The sequence below is a fragment of the Halyomorpha halys genome, unplaced genomic scaffold (genome assembly GCF_000696795.3).
Source record: "Halyomorpha halys isolate HHAL.00 unplaced genomic scaffold, Hhal_1.1 Scaffold4548.1, whole genome shotgun sequence".
Classification (NCBI taxonomy): Eukaryota; Metazoa; Arthropoda; class Insecta; order Hemiptera; family Pentatomidae; genus Halyomorpha; species Halyomorpha halys.
Genome location: NW_027107267.1, coordinates 1 through 18,787, shown reverse-complemented (window position 1 = coordinate 18,787; position 18,787 = coordinate 1). Strand labels below are relative to the sequence as shown.

The 18,787-nt window shown below is 30.3% G+C and overlaps 1 protein-coding gene across 1 annotated transcript; it reads left to right on the top strand.

The window, feature by feature from the left end:
* The first annotated feature begins 430 nt into the window (after positions 1-430).
* Positions 431-18,493, top strand: LOC106691903 (protein takeout). The gene is made up of 6 exons (XM_014437803.3): positions 431-560; positions 9,896-9,988; positions 12,523-12,670; positions 13,829-13,956; positions 16,119-16,268; positions 18,022-18,493. Exons 1-6 carry the CDS (start codon positions 497-499, stop codon positions 18,171-18,173), a joined length of 735 nt encoding a protein of 244 aa, XP_014293289.1. The 5' UTR covers positions 431-496; the 3' UTR covers positions 18,174-18,493.
* The last annotated feature ends 294 nt before the right edge of the window (positions 18,494-18,787 follow it).

Genomic DNA, 18,787 nt, shown 5'->3' with positions numbered 1-18,787 from the left:
TTCCCGAACACACAGGGTTGATTCACGGCTACAGTAACAGAATAAATAATTATTTGTTGCAGTAGGATTCCTTGGAGTTAGTAGTGTGCCTCCACAGTGCCGCGCCACTCCCCGATTGACGATACTGATATATCACATTATTACTGTTAACCATTTTAGTTTATTCTTATTTAGTTTATTAATATTATTTATTTACTTTTTATTTGTATTAAATATGTATACATGGTATGATTGGGTAATTATAGCCTTAATATTGCCCTTCTTTGATATTTGAGGAAGTTTTATTTTTAATTCTTTTTTCATTAATACCAATGAAACAAAGAATACTAATTCGGTGTAATAGAGACTCTATTAGGTATACAATTTGTCGAAAAAATTATAATGCTTATGCCCCTCCCCCGATGTTTAGTTTTCCTCCTCTCTCCCCTCTCACACTATACACTCATATATATCCTGTTCGCCGAGACAACTTCCTTAAAGTCCTTCTCTTCCTGACATGGCCTCCTCATTCAGACTCTGCCTCTTGTTCTTCTTCATCTCTACGGCTTTGGCTGAACTGCGTGAGTTAAAACAACGATTTTAACACTCAATACAAACAATTCAAATTTATTACATGATTATTATTTTATTTATTTTCAATATTTTGTATTTGTTTAGCAGTTCAAAAATAACTGGCGGGATTATTTTAGGTTCTGTTTATTCTATTTTTCGGTTTTGGGTGGGGAAACCTTAATTTGATAATATTCTGAAATGGAGAAAAAAAAATTATGTATTGGTCTTCATTAAATACTTTTATTTGTTGTTATAATGCTGTTAATCATTATATGCAATAGAAAAAATATCCAAATTTTATTTTTGTTATTTCCAATCTTTTAGGAACATAGTTACACTTAAGCTAAGAGGGGGTGAGTGTGTATTTCATATCTGTTTCGAAACCTTTTGAACGCGTTTTTAGAGTTTCGATGGTATATGTGTCGTTGGGAAATGGAGTTTATTCTAGGAGGATAGTCCAGGTGGCGGTCAATGGTCAAAGGTATCATAATAGTAAAAAAAAAAACTATTGTAAACTAATGTTTCGGCCCGCTTTGCTGGGCTTTCTTAGGGCTAAATGAAAAAAACAAGATACAAACATTTTAGAAAGTTCTAGATTTAGAACTTCTATCACACCTGATTATATTATTATTATTAACTATTTTTTGTATACTTTATAAACATAACAATTGTTTTGAAATGTTGTTTATTTTTATGATTTGTCAATTCTAAAATGTTTGAATCTTGTTTTTTCATTTAGCCCAAACGAAGCACGGCAAAGTTGGTATACAATCAATAATTATCTTTTACTATATTGATACCATCATTGACCGCCACCAGGACTATTCTCCCACAATCTACTCCATACGGTCAACTATCTTCTTCCAAGTTGAAAATGGAAATTAGATCAAATCCCTAAATTAGATGATCAATTCATGATAGATGTTAAAATATCTATTCTGTGAAGTTATTTCCCTTAAAAAAGTAAGTGATTTGATAGAATAACTTGATTTTTTTTTGGTGTAAAGATGAAATAAAATATTGTTTAAAAATAAAAAAGCCTCAAAAAATAGTGTATGTTTTTGTGTAAGAAAGAGAAAGAAGCCAAGCGAAAAAACAAAACGTAGTATGAAACCAAAATTAAATATTTTCTACAGATATATGCTTGGGAATGGCAACAACTTTTCACTAAAATCGACCGAAAGGAAGTGCCATTTTATTGAATAATTTTTTTATTTTATTAACAGCTCTATCGATTTCGAATGATCTCGGTAAATCAATTAAGTGCTCTTCTTAAGAAGTTAAGTGTTCTCTGATACCAGATAATCGTATCCTCATTGAAATAGTCTGAAAGATTTTCATAAAAATTAAAATAAGTACCTTCAATTTTTATTATTTTTTTTCTATCTTTACAATTTTTTATTTGCACTTCTAAATCTGGACCCTTGCACAACCGTTGGTCTAGTAATAGTACTTCTTAATGAGTTGAAGCGGTACAGATTTTAATTTTTAATTTTAACTTCTAAATCTGGTTCATTGCTTCTAAATCAGCAAATGAGCTGTACTATTCAGGCTTGGCATGAGGGAGACAGTACCCTGTGGTGCATCCTCCTGACGTTAAGTAAATTATTTGCTTACACTAGGAGGTCCCTCATCCAACTCCTCTTCAGTCAACGCCGAGTTACGTGTTGCCATCTGTCGTACAAATTTATATGAAACCTTTTGTAAGTCATATAAATGTGGTTCGTTACAGTCTGAATGCGTAGGTCGGTGTGAATGTCATCATTTGAAATGTAGAGTGGTGAGTTTGTTGCCAGTCTTAAAAATTGCAATAGAAAACTTTGTATTTTTTTTATTCGTGTCTTTTTAGCCGGTCCATAAATTTGGCAGGAATAAGCCCAGGTGGGTTTTGGGCAAGTAATTTTATACGTTAAGTTTTAGATACACCACTAACACCTGTTGAACAGATTCGATACTTAGGACTCCATCTTGACAAGAGACTTACTTGGAATCCACACACAAGACTGAAACGACTAGAAACTGCTCGTAGATTCCGATTGCTACAACACTTACTTGACAAACGCTCTAAACTTCCCATTCATTACAAAAAATTAGTATACACTACAATAATCAGACCAATTTGGACATATGGAATTGAGCTCTGGGGCTCCACCAAACCATCAAATTCTTCCCGCATCCAATCGTTACAATCCAAAATCCTACGTAAAATCCTTGATGCTCCTTATTACGTCACAAATAAACTCATTCATAAAGACCTTAACATCCCATTCGTTGCAGATTTGACCCAAAACAGATATGCGTCTTTTTATTCCAAACTCCTTAACCAACCCATTAATTCTTAATCTTTCATCCTTAACAATCCCTGATAATCCTCCGAGGCGTCTGAAAAGAAGATGGCCATGGGACCTTCTAGTTTAAATTAATGTTTGAAGTACCACCAATGGGTGGTTCCTTCCCAAGCTTTTCAAGTGTATATGAAACATACTACATATTTACCTGTTGTATTATTTTGTACAGTTGTAAATTACAATAAATAAATAATAAATAATAAACGTTAAGTTTCTGTCTGAAGGATAATTTAGAACGTCTGTACAGTATGGAATATCTCAGTATGTAATGGTCTCAGTCAGAAATTTAGTGTTTTAGCGTGTGGGCCCCATATCGACCTTCTGTCATAAGTTAATCTTAAATAAGTTGTGGTTTAATAAGGGGTTATTTTTAAATAAAAATGTTGTTCTTCTGCATCGTTTTTTAAGATTTTACACACTTTAAAATGGAATTAGAGTTAAAATTTAATGTAAATATAGTTACCTATTTTTTCTCCTACGGATTTAGCTTTTGTGAAAGTGCCTACAAACATACATCTATGTTGTTACCTGTGCCATTGTTTGAAAGTTAAGGGTAAAGTTATCTCTCAGTGACAAAAACTTGGCTGTCCACTTCCGTTTGATAGGGGTCGGAGGCCGGAACATTTAAAAATTGTCAACTGCAAGGGATGCCCGTTAGGTGAGATTTTAATGTAGTATAATTTAAAAAAAGGGTTCATTTTTCCTTACGCCGTATATTAATCTGTGAATTATTAAAGATGAATCGATGATCCATAGATCTCCGAAAATTCGATATTACAATCTGCAAGTCAATAAGATGAAAGTAAATAAGCATAGGACAATCGATTAACGGTCAGTTCTTCGACCTCTAGTTAACGGGCTTGTTTCGTTGTGTTGGACGTTTTGTAATTCGGATATCACCTGGTAGTGATTAATGTTGATTTAATAACACTAGATTTCAAAAGTGACATATAGAACAAGCTTAAGGAATGTCTAATGCTCCCTCTGTTACTTTAATGCGAAATCTTATTAATAAGCAGTTGAGAAGAAATTGTACTACTGGTGTACGTACGGTTTAGTATAAGAGCCCAAGAGGAGAAAATAACCAGTTATTTCACCCTCATTACTTTAATGGAAATCATGTATTATAACTAGTCATAATGTATCAGTAGTTGGTGAATTTAATTTCTGAAATCTCTATTGAAACAAGAACCCAAAAGAAGAAAAAAGTTATTTCACTGATTACGTTAATAAAAACTATATATAATTACTAGTCAAAAGATGAGTCTGCCAAGTATAGTTAGGGGGAATAGAAATTGACGGCTATTCCAAAATTCTAAACAAAAAAAATTCATTCGGAGTTCCATATCTTTAAAATAGCCAACACCAACAGCAAGCCTTAAAGCAAATCATTTAAAGAAGTGTAAATTTTCTAAAATATGAGCCCTAATAGACATGTTTACGTTCAATAGTTTCCGAGATATAGCTTTTTAAAAAGCAACATGTCATAAAAATATTGCACCGAAAGATCAGTAGTTAGGGAATTTATTTTGAGATATCTATATCTTAAAAACCATTCGATGTACAGATGTCTATTAGCAATCAATTTATAGCTTGTTTAATGACCTATAAAGTAGTTTATGATATTTATCTTTGTAGGAGTAGTAGCTTTTATGATATTTGCTAAAATAAATTGATTTATAGTAGTTCCGACAAAATTTTATGTGCTAAATTAATATTCATTTGAGAATATCATAAAAACTACTACCGCTACGAAGAAACGTGTGATAAACTACTTTAAAATAAGTTAAATTACCTTCATTTTGAGGTTAGATTTTTCAGTATCCCTTGGCAGACTCATCAATTTAGACTTGTAATTGATAGTTTTCATTAAATTATTCGAAAATTGGGATGAAATAAGTGCCCGATGCTTTTTCTCTCCGGCTTTTGTACTATACTCACTAACTTACGTCCCCAAGTTATGTGTAGGTGAGTGGGTTCGTGTTTAAGCTAACACGCATTAAGCATTTGTACTTGAAAAGCTAAAGACCAGCAGGTGAAATTATAAACAACTAATTAATGAATTTGCTAAAATATGAGCTCTAATAGACCTGTTTACGTTCAATAGTTCTCTAGATATAGCTTTTTAAAAAGCAACATGTCATAAAAATGTTGTATAGCATGTACCGAAAGATCAGTAGTTAGCGAATTTATTTTAAGATATCTATATCTTAAAAACCATTCGACATACAGATGTCTATTAGAACTCAAAATTATAGCTTGTTTAACTTTTTTGGACTATAAAGTAGTTTATGAAGTTTATTTACGTTGGAGTAGTATCAATGTTACTTTGTATGTTATCAGTGTTAAAATGTTAATTTCTAGATGTTTGGATAGAATTTTTGAAAATATTATACTACGAAATACGTATACTCCTACGAAGTTGAACGTTATAAACTATTAATAGAACGTTTAACTGGCTTCAATTTGAGTGCTATCAGACATCTGTACGTCTTATGGTTCCTGAGACATAATTTATCAAAAAGTGAAAATTTTATCCGAACAACTAGAAATTAACATTTTTTTTGAGATATTGATTTCTCAAATAAATTCACTAAGTACTGATCTTTCATAGCATTTCTTATGATATACTGCAAATTTAAAAAAACTCTATCGCGTGAACTATTGATCGTTAATAGCTCTATCAGGGTTCATATTTTAGCAATTTTTTTCAAGTTTTGTTGGTAGTTTTAAAGATATACAGCTCCGAATGAAAAATGATTTTTTTTTAACGTTTTGAAACAGCTGCTATTTTTTATTTTCCTTATCTATTTGACTTTAAATTATGCATAGTTTTCATTAAAGTAATTGGGGTGAACTAACTACCTTTTTTCTCCTCTTGCGCTCTTATACGATGAGGTTGTCAATGTAGTCTTACAAATTGTTCAAGATAATTTGACCTTCTTAAATGTCAGGATATCTTTCCTAGTTCTATTATCTAGTGTGTCTAAAAGCCTCTTTGAATTTCAAATCCAATCTGTTATAACTCCATTATCCCACGTGCGTGGACCTATGTCTAATTAATGGCAACTAGCTGTCTTTAAATACATTTTCTAGTTTAAAGACTAAATCTATTCGACCTTGTGTCCGAATAGTTCAGGAAAAGATCATTAAAAAAAAAGAGTAAATAAACGAATAGGGTTGTTTTGTTATTTTTGATATGTATGGTATTTGGGTTTAGATTGCTATTATAAATAAATTTTTGACCTCTTTATTCTATTTTATTTTTTGTGTGAAAGTTCAGTATTATCAATTTATTACAGGTTAAATATCTCAGAAAGCATATATAAACTTTATTTAAATTAGAGTAAATTTGCAAAAATTTGATCCCTTTCTATAACTAAAATTTTGGTTATTTGTTCAATAGTACCTAAAATAATGGGGTGTATAAAAAAAAAATTACCGTTTAATCCAATTTAATATTTCAAAGGACTGTAAATATTTTAATCCTATTTAATACTTACCAGTACTTAATAATCCCTTTAAGGGATTCTCTAGTTTAATCCCATTCGACTTCTTAAAAAAAAAGCCTCAGTTTAGTTATTTGTTTCAAAGAAGAAACATGACAAAGCCGCTGAAGCAACTCGTGAAGTTATTCATTACCATGGGGACGGTGTCCTTGACTTGCGCACTGCGTGGAAGCTGTTGAGTCAAACCCGTCCACAGTACTTGTCAGGGAGTGTGGTGTGTCGAAAGATACTGTTAGTCGCCATCTACTCTCCATGGGGAAGGTGAAAAAGAGCAGTTGATTGGTCCCTCACGAACTTACTCCTCAGCAACCTCTTCCCGTCGAACCAAAGAAATGTTTAAAGAACTTCAGGGGTTCGAACTCCAGCCTCATCCACCATATAGTCCAGACCTCGCACCATCGGCTACTACTTGTTTCGATCCAGGGCCCATTTCGTTCAGGGGAAAAAATATGATAATTTTGCAGATGTTGAAATTACGGCCCATGAGTTTTTTGACAGTCATCCCAAAGAATGGTATCAGCGTGGGATCGAGTAATAATGAGGGTAGATAACAATGGACTATACTTTGGGTATTAATTGTATTGTGTTTATTTTTTTTTAAAATTTGAAGCATCTTAAATTATGTTGGGCTCCTTCAAATTTTATAACAAATATAGTTATTAATTTTGGATGTATTTTAGTTATTTATTTTTCATACAGATAGTTTGATTATGTTCGTTTTGTTTATTCTTCTGTTTGTATATATTTTAAGAGAGTTTTTTTTTTTATTCATTTATTTAATTTATTTTAGTATGTATGAGATCATTCATCACTATTACCTATTGCCAACAACTGTGTGGCAGATTGTAATATCTATCAATAAATAAAAAGTAGTAGTTTTAAAAAAAAAAATTTTGAAAGTGGCCTGACTCCATTCTTGGTAAGATAACTCACATTATTCACTTAATAATTGCCATTACTTTAATAGGAACTATAAATGTAACACCTCTAGATCAGCAATCTATAACACACTTATCTATACAATATACAATACACTTATCTATACTTAGCAATCTATACAATATACTTAAGCAGTATGGCTCATAAGTATCCTCTACGTATATTTTTAATTGAATTGAAACAAAAACCCTTAAATATCTCAATTTAAGTCTAAATGGACTTAGGCCACTTTCAAAATAAACGGCTCATATAAGTGAGTAAAACTAGAAAGTGGCAAAAATCGTCATTCAGTTCATATTGAAGTGAAAGATTTTAACTAAACATAAACAGTAAAAATGAATTTCCTATCAAATCCAAGAAATCTTGTATTACAATATCAGTATATCAGATGTTGAGATTCCTGATATCCTCGAAACTATTACAGGAAGTTGAGGATGCAGGATTTTAATGTCCTTAAGGCGGCAATCTGTTGTCCTTGGGACTTTTTTGCATTGATATCCTTCAATAAATCTGATATTTAGGTCATCCAGAAAATAGACTGTAATTCAGAGATTTATGAGATTTATAGGAATACCTTAAATTATCAATTAAATCATCTTGATAAATAGGTTTTCCTAAACCTAGAGTTGGGTAATACCTTTGAAATAAAAGATAATCAAAGGTAAGTCCAATAGTGTAACGGATAAGTTCTGAAAATCTTAGCAAAATCCAATAGTGTGGGAGATAAGTTCTGACCATAAAATGATCATAGCTGAGTAATTTAGTTACTTTTAAAATAAAACTTGAGTTTATGAATAAACATTTCCATTTTGATTATTCACCTTTAATACTATTTTTGCTATTAAATAATTAAGGCTTGTTGAAAGATAATTGATGGTATGAATTTTTGAAAAAAAATTTTTTAATAAAACTTCTTTACCAATTAAAAGGATTTAGTGAATGACATAAATTCTTCCTTATTAAAAAACAATAGTTTATTTCATATCATCAGCAACGTTTCGGGAGATTTCCCCCATCTTCAGGCTGTTGTTAATCAAAACCTATATATATTACATATAATTTTCTCCTATTTGTCATTCTTGCTAATATATTACAATATTAATGTCATTTAATGAGTAAAACTTGCTAAAAAGGTAATTATTCTCCTAAAATGTATGACCATTAGCAAGTTTTACTCATTAAATGACATTAATATTGTAATATATTAGTAAGAATGACAAATAGAAGAAAATTATATGTAATATATATAGGTTTTTGTTAACAACAGCCTGAAGATGGGGGAAATCTCCCGAAACGTTGCTGATGATATGAAATAAACTATTGTTTTTTAATAAGGAAGAATTTATGTCATTCACTAAATCCTTTTAATTCCATAAGACTCTTCCAGTAAAAGGATTATTAAATTCTTTACCAATGTTTTTCAACTGAAGAACAAAAAAAAAAAAAAAATACGAGAGTAAATTTATTTCGTGATTCAAAGGAACGCTCAAGATAAAGAGTATAACGCTAGACGAGTTTTGCATTTAGATTAAAATATCTCGAAAACTAAAAATCGTAGCTACTTACTGTAACTGAGGAAAATGTCCAGCATTTCATCCTCATTGTAATGAACTGTAATTAAAAATTGTTTCTTGATGGTAAACTGAGATAGAGAGGCGAATAATGGAAAAGATAGCTTCAGAAATGAAATTATAACGACTTGATAGTTGTTGGTTTAAAGAATATTATGAATCAGTTTTTTTCCTACCTATTCTTAGATCTATTCTTCCTGATTGATTATTTATAATTGAAAAGGGAATAAGTCTCCAAATAAATACGAATTAAAAAAATATATATAGTTTCCAGCAAAAACGGTATAAATATATGAGAAAGAAATTGGTTTGAAGAGGTAGAGAGCTATGAGCATTTAAGGTCTACAGTAGATATAAAAACGAAACAAAGGTATGCTTGTTATTTATAAATTTCGAAACTGTTTAGCTCGCGCCTTCTGTCTAGAAACTTGAAAGTTAGAATTTACAAAAATATTGTCCCTCACGGATGCTAAACGTGGTCTTTTGGGATTGTGGCGACTTAGGATTTTTGGAAATAAAATATTCGAACTGTGGGAACTGTACCTTGTATATAATTTAGGTTATAGTGTTGCGGTGAATTAGATGGGTTTGTAAGGTGTGGGACTTCATGACGTAATGAGATAATCCCCAAAATGTTAATAAATATTGAGCCGACGGATAAAGTCCTAGGGGTAGGCTGAAGCGTAGGTGGGAGGATTGCATCAAAACTTATTTTGTAAATTTGACTTTTACGGACTTCACTGGACGGATGGGTGTGTACAGTGGATTGGTGGTATCGCCATCGAACCTTTGGGTTCGCTAAGCCTTATTATTATTACTTTCACCTTATTACTATTATTACGTTCATATTTATATTAAATTTATCTCTCTATATAATTTTACCATAATATTTCTTTTAACTATATATTTAGTAAGATATATAATTTATACAAGGAAAATAATTGAATTTAATTAAGTCACGTGTGTCCTATTCTAGCTGGAGGGCTAAAAGGTTGTAAGCAGTCATCTAAGGACTTTTCCAAGTGCCTCTCTCAACAAGTGAACCATGCGTTGAAATTCTTCAAAGATGGTAAGTGGTGTATTTAAATAATTATTTCTCCTGACGGACAGATCCGCTACCTTGGACTACATCTGGACAAACGACTAACCTGGAGTCATCACACAAGACTGAAAAGACAGGAAACTAGACGTCGATTTCGACTATTACAGCACTTACTAGACAAACGGTCTAAACTTCCAACTCAGAAAAGACTGATCTACATGACTGTAATAAGGCCAATCTGGACATACGGAGTTGAGCTTTCGGGCTCCACTAAACCCTCGAATTCCTCTCGTTTCCAACAATGCAATCCAAAGTCCTTTGTAAAATCCTCAATGCTCCTTACTTTTTTACAATTAAAATTATACATAAAGACCTTAATGATCCATATGTAACCGATCTAGACCGAACCAGATATCATTCCTTCCATTACAAACTCCCCAACCGCCCAAACCCACTAGTTAACCTAGTGTATGGTAGTTAAACTAGTTAACCCAAACATTGCCTCCTCTTCCATTCCTGACAATCCTCCGAGGCGCCTGAAAAAAAGATGGCCACGAGACCCTCTAATGTAAAACGTCATTAGAGTGCTAAAATGGTTAGTTTCTCGACACGCCTGTAACACTCCAATTTAACTGAAATCAAATTTACTAAATGTATTATAATGTACAGTTGTAAATAGCAATAAATGAATTAAAAAAATTATCCTTAATTAATTAATTAGGAAAAAGTAAATGAATGAAGCTTTGTCAAAGTGTGATACTTTTGATTTTTAATTAATTTTTAATTTTGATTAATCGGTATTTTTGACTCATTTACAGGAGTTAAAAAAGTAATTCTGGTTTACTTTTTTTTTTTCACGAAACGGCCCTAGAGACCACGCGAATACTACTTTTGGCTTGTCTTTTGTTTCTTTTTTCTTCTATTCTTCTCTCATTATCTCTGCGTGCCTTTGTTTTCTTTCTTCTGTTCACTTTACTTTGTTTTATTATTTTCTTAAATATTATTTTTATTTTATTATTTGTGATAGTAAGTTTTGTTGAGAGAGAAAGACACTTCATTAAAAATGTGCTGCTGGACAGCATTGGTTACCTCATGCTTAAGATTAGTAAAGGAAAATTTTTTTTTAAGCCTACTAATATAAATAGTCATAGCATAAAACAATATAAATAGTCATAGCATAAAACAATATAAATAGTCACATTATAAAAATGTTTGAATTATGTGCTAAAATTATGCTAAACTGTTTTTTTATTCTTTATTATTTTTTCCCTTACAGATTTTAATTTTATGTCTAGGTTTTTGTGGTTCTTTACAGCTGAGTTTAATTTTTCCATATTTTAATTTTGAAACTTTCTCTCTTTTTTCATCAAACATAAAACAAAATCATAATTAAAAGTATAAAAATTATTTAAACATTTTAAATATAGTAAAAAATATACACAAATAAAAACCCAGCATGGTCGCCGATAATTATGTTCAATTAAAATTTAAAAAAACACTCGAATACTTGCATAAAAAAAAAATAAATAAATAAATACAATAGGCTAAAAGTAATAAATATAAAATTAATCAGATTTATATAGTAGTTATAAATATATGTATATAAATAATATAAAAGTAATAATATATATAGTAGTAATAAATATATGTATATAAATAATATAAAAGTAATAATATATATAGTAGTAATAAATATATGTATATAAATAATATAAGAGTAATAATATATGTAGAAGTAATAAAGTTATGTTTTAAAATGAAAAAAGTAATACATCAAAAATTATATAGGTATATAAAACAATGTAGAAATAAAATAAATGTGTAATGTACGCATGCTCTCCATTGAAACATCACCATCCTTATTAGTTACCATATTGATGGTGATATGGTGGATGATTCCAGGAAATCCAGGATCCAGGAAATCCTTCTCCCATTTCTGCTAAGTCCTTGTTATGAACACAGAGTTCCTCCATGAAGCTCCTTGTTGTGCTTGGTATAGTTCCACGAGCTCCAAACCAAGACCTCTCGCGTTAAAGTTTCTTTCCCCGAAGCCGTCACAGGACGTTTCCTTAAAGAAAGGGACACATTTATTGTAAATTTCATTCTTTTCTGTTTCTACTCTATTTTCCTGGTCAAGATTCATTACTTTTATTTCTCACTGTGGGATCCGGAATGAATGCTGACTTACCTGTCTAAGCCTAACTGAAATACTAACTTAAAACAGAAATATTAATTTTATTGTTATATCATCGTCTCTAATCGTGAGCATCCTGTGACCTATTCTCAGTCAACTCAGTACGACCTCCTATCTACAACATTTGCGGCTGGAGGTACCCCAGGGCTTGCCGTCCTTCTTAATGCCAATTATGACAAGAGTTCTTTTTATGGTAGCAATGCAACCGAACTATGGTTTCGTTTATGAGTGCAAGCGAATCGACAAGCAAAATTACTCCTAAAAAAATAATAATAATAATAATTACAAAAACTATATACAATAACTAGAGCTATCAAGTCATAATTTGAATTATATTGAATTATTTATATTTTGTTTTTGAATCTAGGTAACAAGAAGATGGGAGTAAATCCAATCGAACCTTTCAAGTTCCAAAGACTCTTGATCGACCAAGGCACTGGACCAGTTGCTATTAAACTGGAGTTCAAAAATCTCAACCTTCACGGAGTCTCTAATACAAAAATACTCGATACAAAGTGAGTTATTATTTTTTAAAAGGATTAGAGAAAAATATTTTACACTTATTTTTTGACATACTATTTAAATATATATATATTTAAATAGTATGTCAAAAAAGAAGATAGTCTATTGGAAGAACGTAGATGATGGTATGAAGTGAACTGAAGGAAGATAGTCTGTTGTTTGATATCCTTAAAAAATATATCAAAGATAATATTAAAAAACTGTACTTTCTGTATAAAATAAAGATTGGCTACTATTTTTAAAAATATCATTAACTAATTTATGTTAAACTACTATGGACAGCAATGCTTCACTATAGCTGGTTTTGGTGGTACATAGATTGAATGAACACAATTGAATGTTTGATATATAATAATATGTTTAGTTAAAATTAAACATGCATTATTATTTTTATTCACTCATTGGATTAATGATTGAATTAATTGCTTATTATATTTTTAGTTTATAGGAGTAAATAACGGTTTATAATATAATTATATAGTGTTATAAACTATTTGCAGACCCGGCAATGCTTTGTAATTGTTGTATTTGAGAATGTATATAATTTCTTATGAAAAAACTAAAACATAGAAATAACTTTAACACAACTTAAATTACTCAAAGTAATTACTTGAAGTAAAAAATAACATGAAGTTTAGGAACGAAAGGTTATAAAACAAGTTGCTCAGAAAATCCGCTAGGAGCTCTTAAGTATTTAACTTTTAATATATATTTACATAGGGCTGCTTACAATCCTATACATATAACATTTAACATGCTAAAACATCATGAATACCCCTAATATATTATATGGCAAATTTGAAAGTAATTATTCATCCGGAGACCTATATTTTGTGTTTATTCTTATATTTTCCATAAATGGGTCGCATTCTTTATTCCATTGCTTATAGTTTGAATAATTTTTATTTTGTTATCATTATTTTTGGCCCTAAACAATTAGTAAATGCAGTAATAGAACACGTTAAAACATATTTTAATGTACAAATTATGTAGGAGTAATCATTAAATATTTTAAGTAAGGTTAAAAGCATAGCACCTTTGATTTTTTTTTTATGTTATTATTATATTTTATTTGTTTTTTGTATTATATTTTCATAATTTTTGTATTGTACAATATTACTTAATGATAAATCATATTTGTGTGCTTCTAGGTGCGATTGGAAGGAAATATCATTTAAAGCCAATCTTGACAACCTGCTTATATTTGGAGAATATAAAATTAATGGAAAAGTTTTGGTGCTCCCGATTGCTGGAAATGGTGCCAGCAATATAACCATGAGTAAGATGAAATGAAACTAGAAACTTGTGTCAATTTTGTATAATCATCATAAATAAACGTTGGCACGAAAATCCAAAGGATATTTTTCTCTTGTAAAAATCAAAAACAGTCGTATTTTGTACTACACCGACGCGCGTATCACCAAAGCTCCTTTCAGGCGGGGTAGCCTTTTTGGAATAATTTATTTTTACGTCTCCCTTGTATTTGCTTGGGAGAAATTGTTCACTAATCTGAAAATTTCTTTGAACAACAATATTATTCTTAGAACATTTTTGGTTATGCTCGTAAAAATATTAATTGGTAAAAGTGAGATTTTTTTTTAGTATTATTCTATTTAGTTGATATAGCTTTTCTACTACCTTGGTCTTTTAACCATCTATTTCAAATTCAAGATTTCAATCCCATTTCTCGATCGAAGATTTAAACTTTGAAGAACACGAAACACTTATATATAGAGTAAATCTATAATATTTATACTAACGCTCCTGAAAAAAGTAAACAACAAACTAAAATCATCAAAAAATTCAATTCTATGCATTCATATACAATTATGGAAAATTATAATTCGATTAATTAAACCTCAGTATACTAATTAGTAATGATATTTAATCAGCTTGTGGTGGCATGATTAACGTCTTCAGCGGCAATAATTGACGTTTGCAAAGAGAGTGTTTGAAATGGGTTTGCCACTGTCGAAATTATTATCAACATTTTTATTTCTTTAGTATATTTCTTTTAAATATATTTTTAATTGTAATTCATTTAATGTTTCATTATTTTACATTTGTTTTAGTGGCAAACCCATTTGAAACCTCTCGCCATATGATCAATTATAATTAATTAATTATGAAGAACTTGTGTTGTTATCTAAAAAAACTGTAAATTATAAATGTTTTGTTATATATGTAAGTGTAAATATTGTTGTATTGACAAATAAAGAACGTAACTAAACTCTTTATAGTTACACAGGAACACGCACTAAAAGCTCTTTAAAAAAAAAAAATAAATAAGCAATTGTATGAACATCCGGGCTCTGTTGATCAGTACGCTCTTTTTATTTTATTTATTATCGTTTATTTTGAATGTAGTTATGATATCTTTGAAAATTTGACCTCTTGATTTGACATTAAATTCAGCTTTCAAAAATACATTTTTATTGTTGATTAGTACAGTCTTACTAATTTGATGTCTATTGGCGGTGCCGGTTCGAATCCGGTTTGGGGTGTTCACTTTTTTCATTGAGTGGGGGTCCCACAAAATGAAAAACTTTGACCCTCAACTATGGTTAGGCAGTATAGGACTCCAATGGAAGTCTTAACCGAAAAAAAGTATGTCTGAGTATATTAATATACATTAATGCTCAGATTTTCAGTATGTAGAATTAATGTTTATTTTAAAAATATTTAGTTTATTAATTTATGTTACTGCTAAATGTTTGTTTTAATTATATATTTTATAAATTTATAAGTTTTATTTTAGTTTTTAAAAGCATTTTAATTTAAATTTCAATTATTGTTTTTCGGCTGTTGAACAGATTCGATACTTAGGACTCCATCTTGACAAGAGACTTACTTGGAATCCACACCCAAGACTGAAACGACAAGAAACTGCTCGTAGATTTAGCGATTGCTACAACACTTACTTGACAAACGCTCTAAACTTCCTATTCACTACAAAAAATTAGTATACACTACAATAATCAGACCAATTTGGACATATGGAATTGAGCTCTGGGGCTCCACCAAACCATCAAATTCTTCCCGCATCCAATCGTTACAATCCAAAATCCTACGTAAAATCCTTGATGCTCCTTATTAAGTCACAAATAAACTCATTCATAAAGACCTTAACATCCCATTCGTTGTAGATTTGACCCAAACCAGATATGCGTCTTTTTATTCCAAACTCCTTAACCATCCTAACCCATTAATTCTTAATCTTTCATCCTTAACAATCCCTGATAATCCTCCGAGGCGTCTGAAAAGAAGATGGCCACGAGACCTTCTAGTTTAAATTAATGTTTGAAGTACCACCAATGGGTGGTTCCTTCCCAAGATTTTCTAGTGTATATGAAACATACTACATATTTACCAATTGTATTATTTTGTAAAGTTGTAAATTACAATAAATAAATAATTAAAAAAAAAATTATTGTTTTTCAGCTAACCTTGATGTAACTGCTAAGATGAAGCTGAAAGAATTCCAAAAGGGTGGAAAATCTTACTTCAAAGGCGAGACCTTCGAAATCATTATCTCCCCAAAGAGGACGTTTTTCCAATTAGAAAACCTGTTTAACGGGGACAAAGCTCTAGGTATTTATTTTATCATTTTAATAAAGAGCATTGATTTTTGTGAATAAAGCACTTCTATTCACAAAAATCAATGCTGCCCAAATGCAGTAAGTTGCTATAACACACATAGTACAAGAGCCGAGAAGAAAAAAAGGATCTCAAAATAAGTAAAATAGCTGTAACTCATAGCCCAAGAGGAGAAAAAAGACAGTTATCTCACCCCAATTTTTTATTACTTTAATGAAAACTATGTATAATTAATAGTCAAAACTGATGACTCTGCCAAGTATAGATAGGGAGAATAAAAAATGGCGGCTGTTTCAAAACCTTAAAACAACATTAATTTTTCATTCGGAACTCTATATCTTAAAAACTAACAATACCAGAAAATCTAAGAGAACATTATTTAAAGAAGAGTAAATTTGCTGAAATATTAGCCCTAAAACAGCTACTTACGTCCAATAGTCGAGATATAGCTTTTTAAAAAGCAAAATTTCTGAAAAATCTTCTGAAGGTTAGTAATTAGTTCATTTATCTTGAGAAATCTGTATCTCAAGAAATATGTGGCCTACACAATAATATTTCTATTAACACTCAAATTAAAGGCAGTTTAATGTACTATAAAATGGTCCCTGAACTTTATTTTCTTAGGAATAGTAGTTTTCATGATATTTGCTAAAATAAATTGATTTATAGTTGTTCGGACAATAAGTTTGATTTATGAAAAACTTCATTTCAGAAACCATTGGACGTACTGATGTCTGTCAGCACTCAAATTAAAGCTAGTTAAATTTACTACAAAATAGTTAATTATTTTTATCTTTGAAGGAGTGGTAGTTTTTTGTATAATTGACAAAGTAAATTCACAAAATGATAATTTCTAGTTGTTCGTATAAAATGTTGGATTTTTGGAAAAATATATCTCTAGATCCATAAGACACACATATGTCTGCCAACACTCAAAATAAAGGAAATTTAACTTACTATAAAGTAGTTTATGACACTTATCTTCGTAGGGGTAGTAGTTTTTATGATATTCACATATGAATATAAATTAGGCAAATCAAAATTTGTCCGAAGAACTATAAATCAATTTATTTTAGCAAATTTCATGTAAACTATTTCTCCTACGAAGATAAACATCATAAACTACTTTATAGCTCATTAAACTTTAATTTGAGTGCTAATAGACGTCTGTACGTCGAATAGTTTTTGAGATATAAATTTTTCAAAATAAATTCACTAACTACTGATCTTTTAGTACGTCCCATACAACATTTTTATGAAATGTTGTTTTTTAAAAAGCTATATCTCAAAAGCTATTTAACGTAAAGAACTCTATTTGGGCTCATATTTTAGCAAATATACTCTTCTTTAAATGACGTTTTTTTAGGTTTTCTTGTGTTCTTCCTACTTTTTAAGATATAGAGCTCGGAAAGAAAAATTAGTTTTGATCCAGCCGCGATTTTTTATTTTCCCTTTCTTGGCAGACTCATCAATTTTGACTATTAATTATACATAGTTTTCATTAAAGTATTCAGACATTGGGGTGAGATATTTGCCTTTTTTCTCCTCTTGGGCTATGAGTACAAACTTCGCAACCAATAAATAGTTGAAAATAGCTATTTTACTTATTTTGAGATCCCTAATTCGTATTGTTTTGTTAGGAAACATAACGCTAAAACACCCAGTAAATAACGTACTTAGGCAAGTGAAAATAAAAATGCACTTCATGATTTAATCGATATTACACTAAATGAATTATTATTTCCAGGAGACAACATGAATCTGTTTCTCAACGAAAACCACGCACAGATCGTGAACGAGTTGAAGCCGGCTGTATCCAAGGCTCTTTCTCAAGCTTTCCTCCAAGTCGCAAATCAGGTCTTCTCGAAGATACCTGCCAACGAAATTAAACTAGCTTAGCCAATGGCGTAAGGAACAAATTAGAAGATAAATTATCATAGATGAGATTATGGGATATCTCTTTATCTGATAACGTCTCATATAAATGTACAAATTAATTTAAATGGAATTTTAGCTGATTCAAATGGTAGTTATTTGTAGAGAACTGTTAATAATGACGATATATTTCATAAGAAAATATTTTTAAATTGAAAATGAATATGTTTCAGTGGAACATATATATCTCCTTCCTAACTGTGTACGATTAAAAATATGTATATTTATTTAAAATGTAAGATTGTAAATTTTATTTATTTCCAAAAAATACTTTTAAAAAAGAATTTGTTCTTGTTTTTATTCAATCATTCCTGAATTGGTTTTGAATAAAATAACGTCTAAAAAAACCAGGGGTTGTCAGCATGGTATAAGAATACTTCAAACTAAAAATTTCACATCAAATAATAATAATAATATTTTTTTGAAAGGAATATGGTCCGGGTGCGGTCAAAAAAACTCAAATAGTAGAATTATACTATTTTAATGAGCCAACGTTTCGCCCCACGTTGCAGGGCTTCGTCAGGGCTAAAAAAGATACAAACACATAGTTACATAAGGAAAACAAAAACATAAGTGTA

Coding starts and splice junctions, on each gene's coding strand:
- LOC106691903 (XM_014437803.3), top strand. CDS start 497: ATGGCCTCCTCATTCAGACTCTGCCTCTTGTTCTTCTTCATCTCTACG. Junction 9,989..12,522: donor GTTGAAATTCTTCAAAGATG/GTAAGTGGTGTA, acceptor TTTTGAATCTAG/GTAACAAGAAGATGGGAGTA. Junction 12,671..13,828: donor ACAAAAATACTCGATACAAA/GTGAGTTATTAT, acceptor GTGTGCTTCTAG/GTGCGATTGGAAGGAAATAT.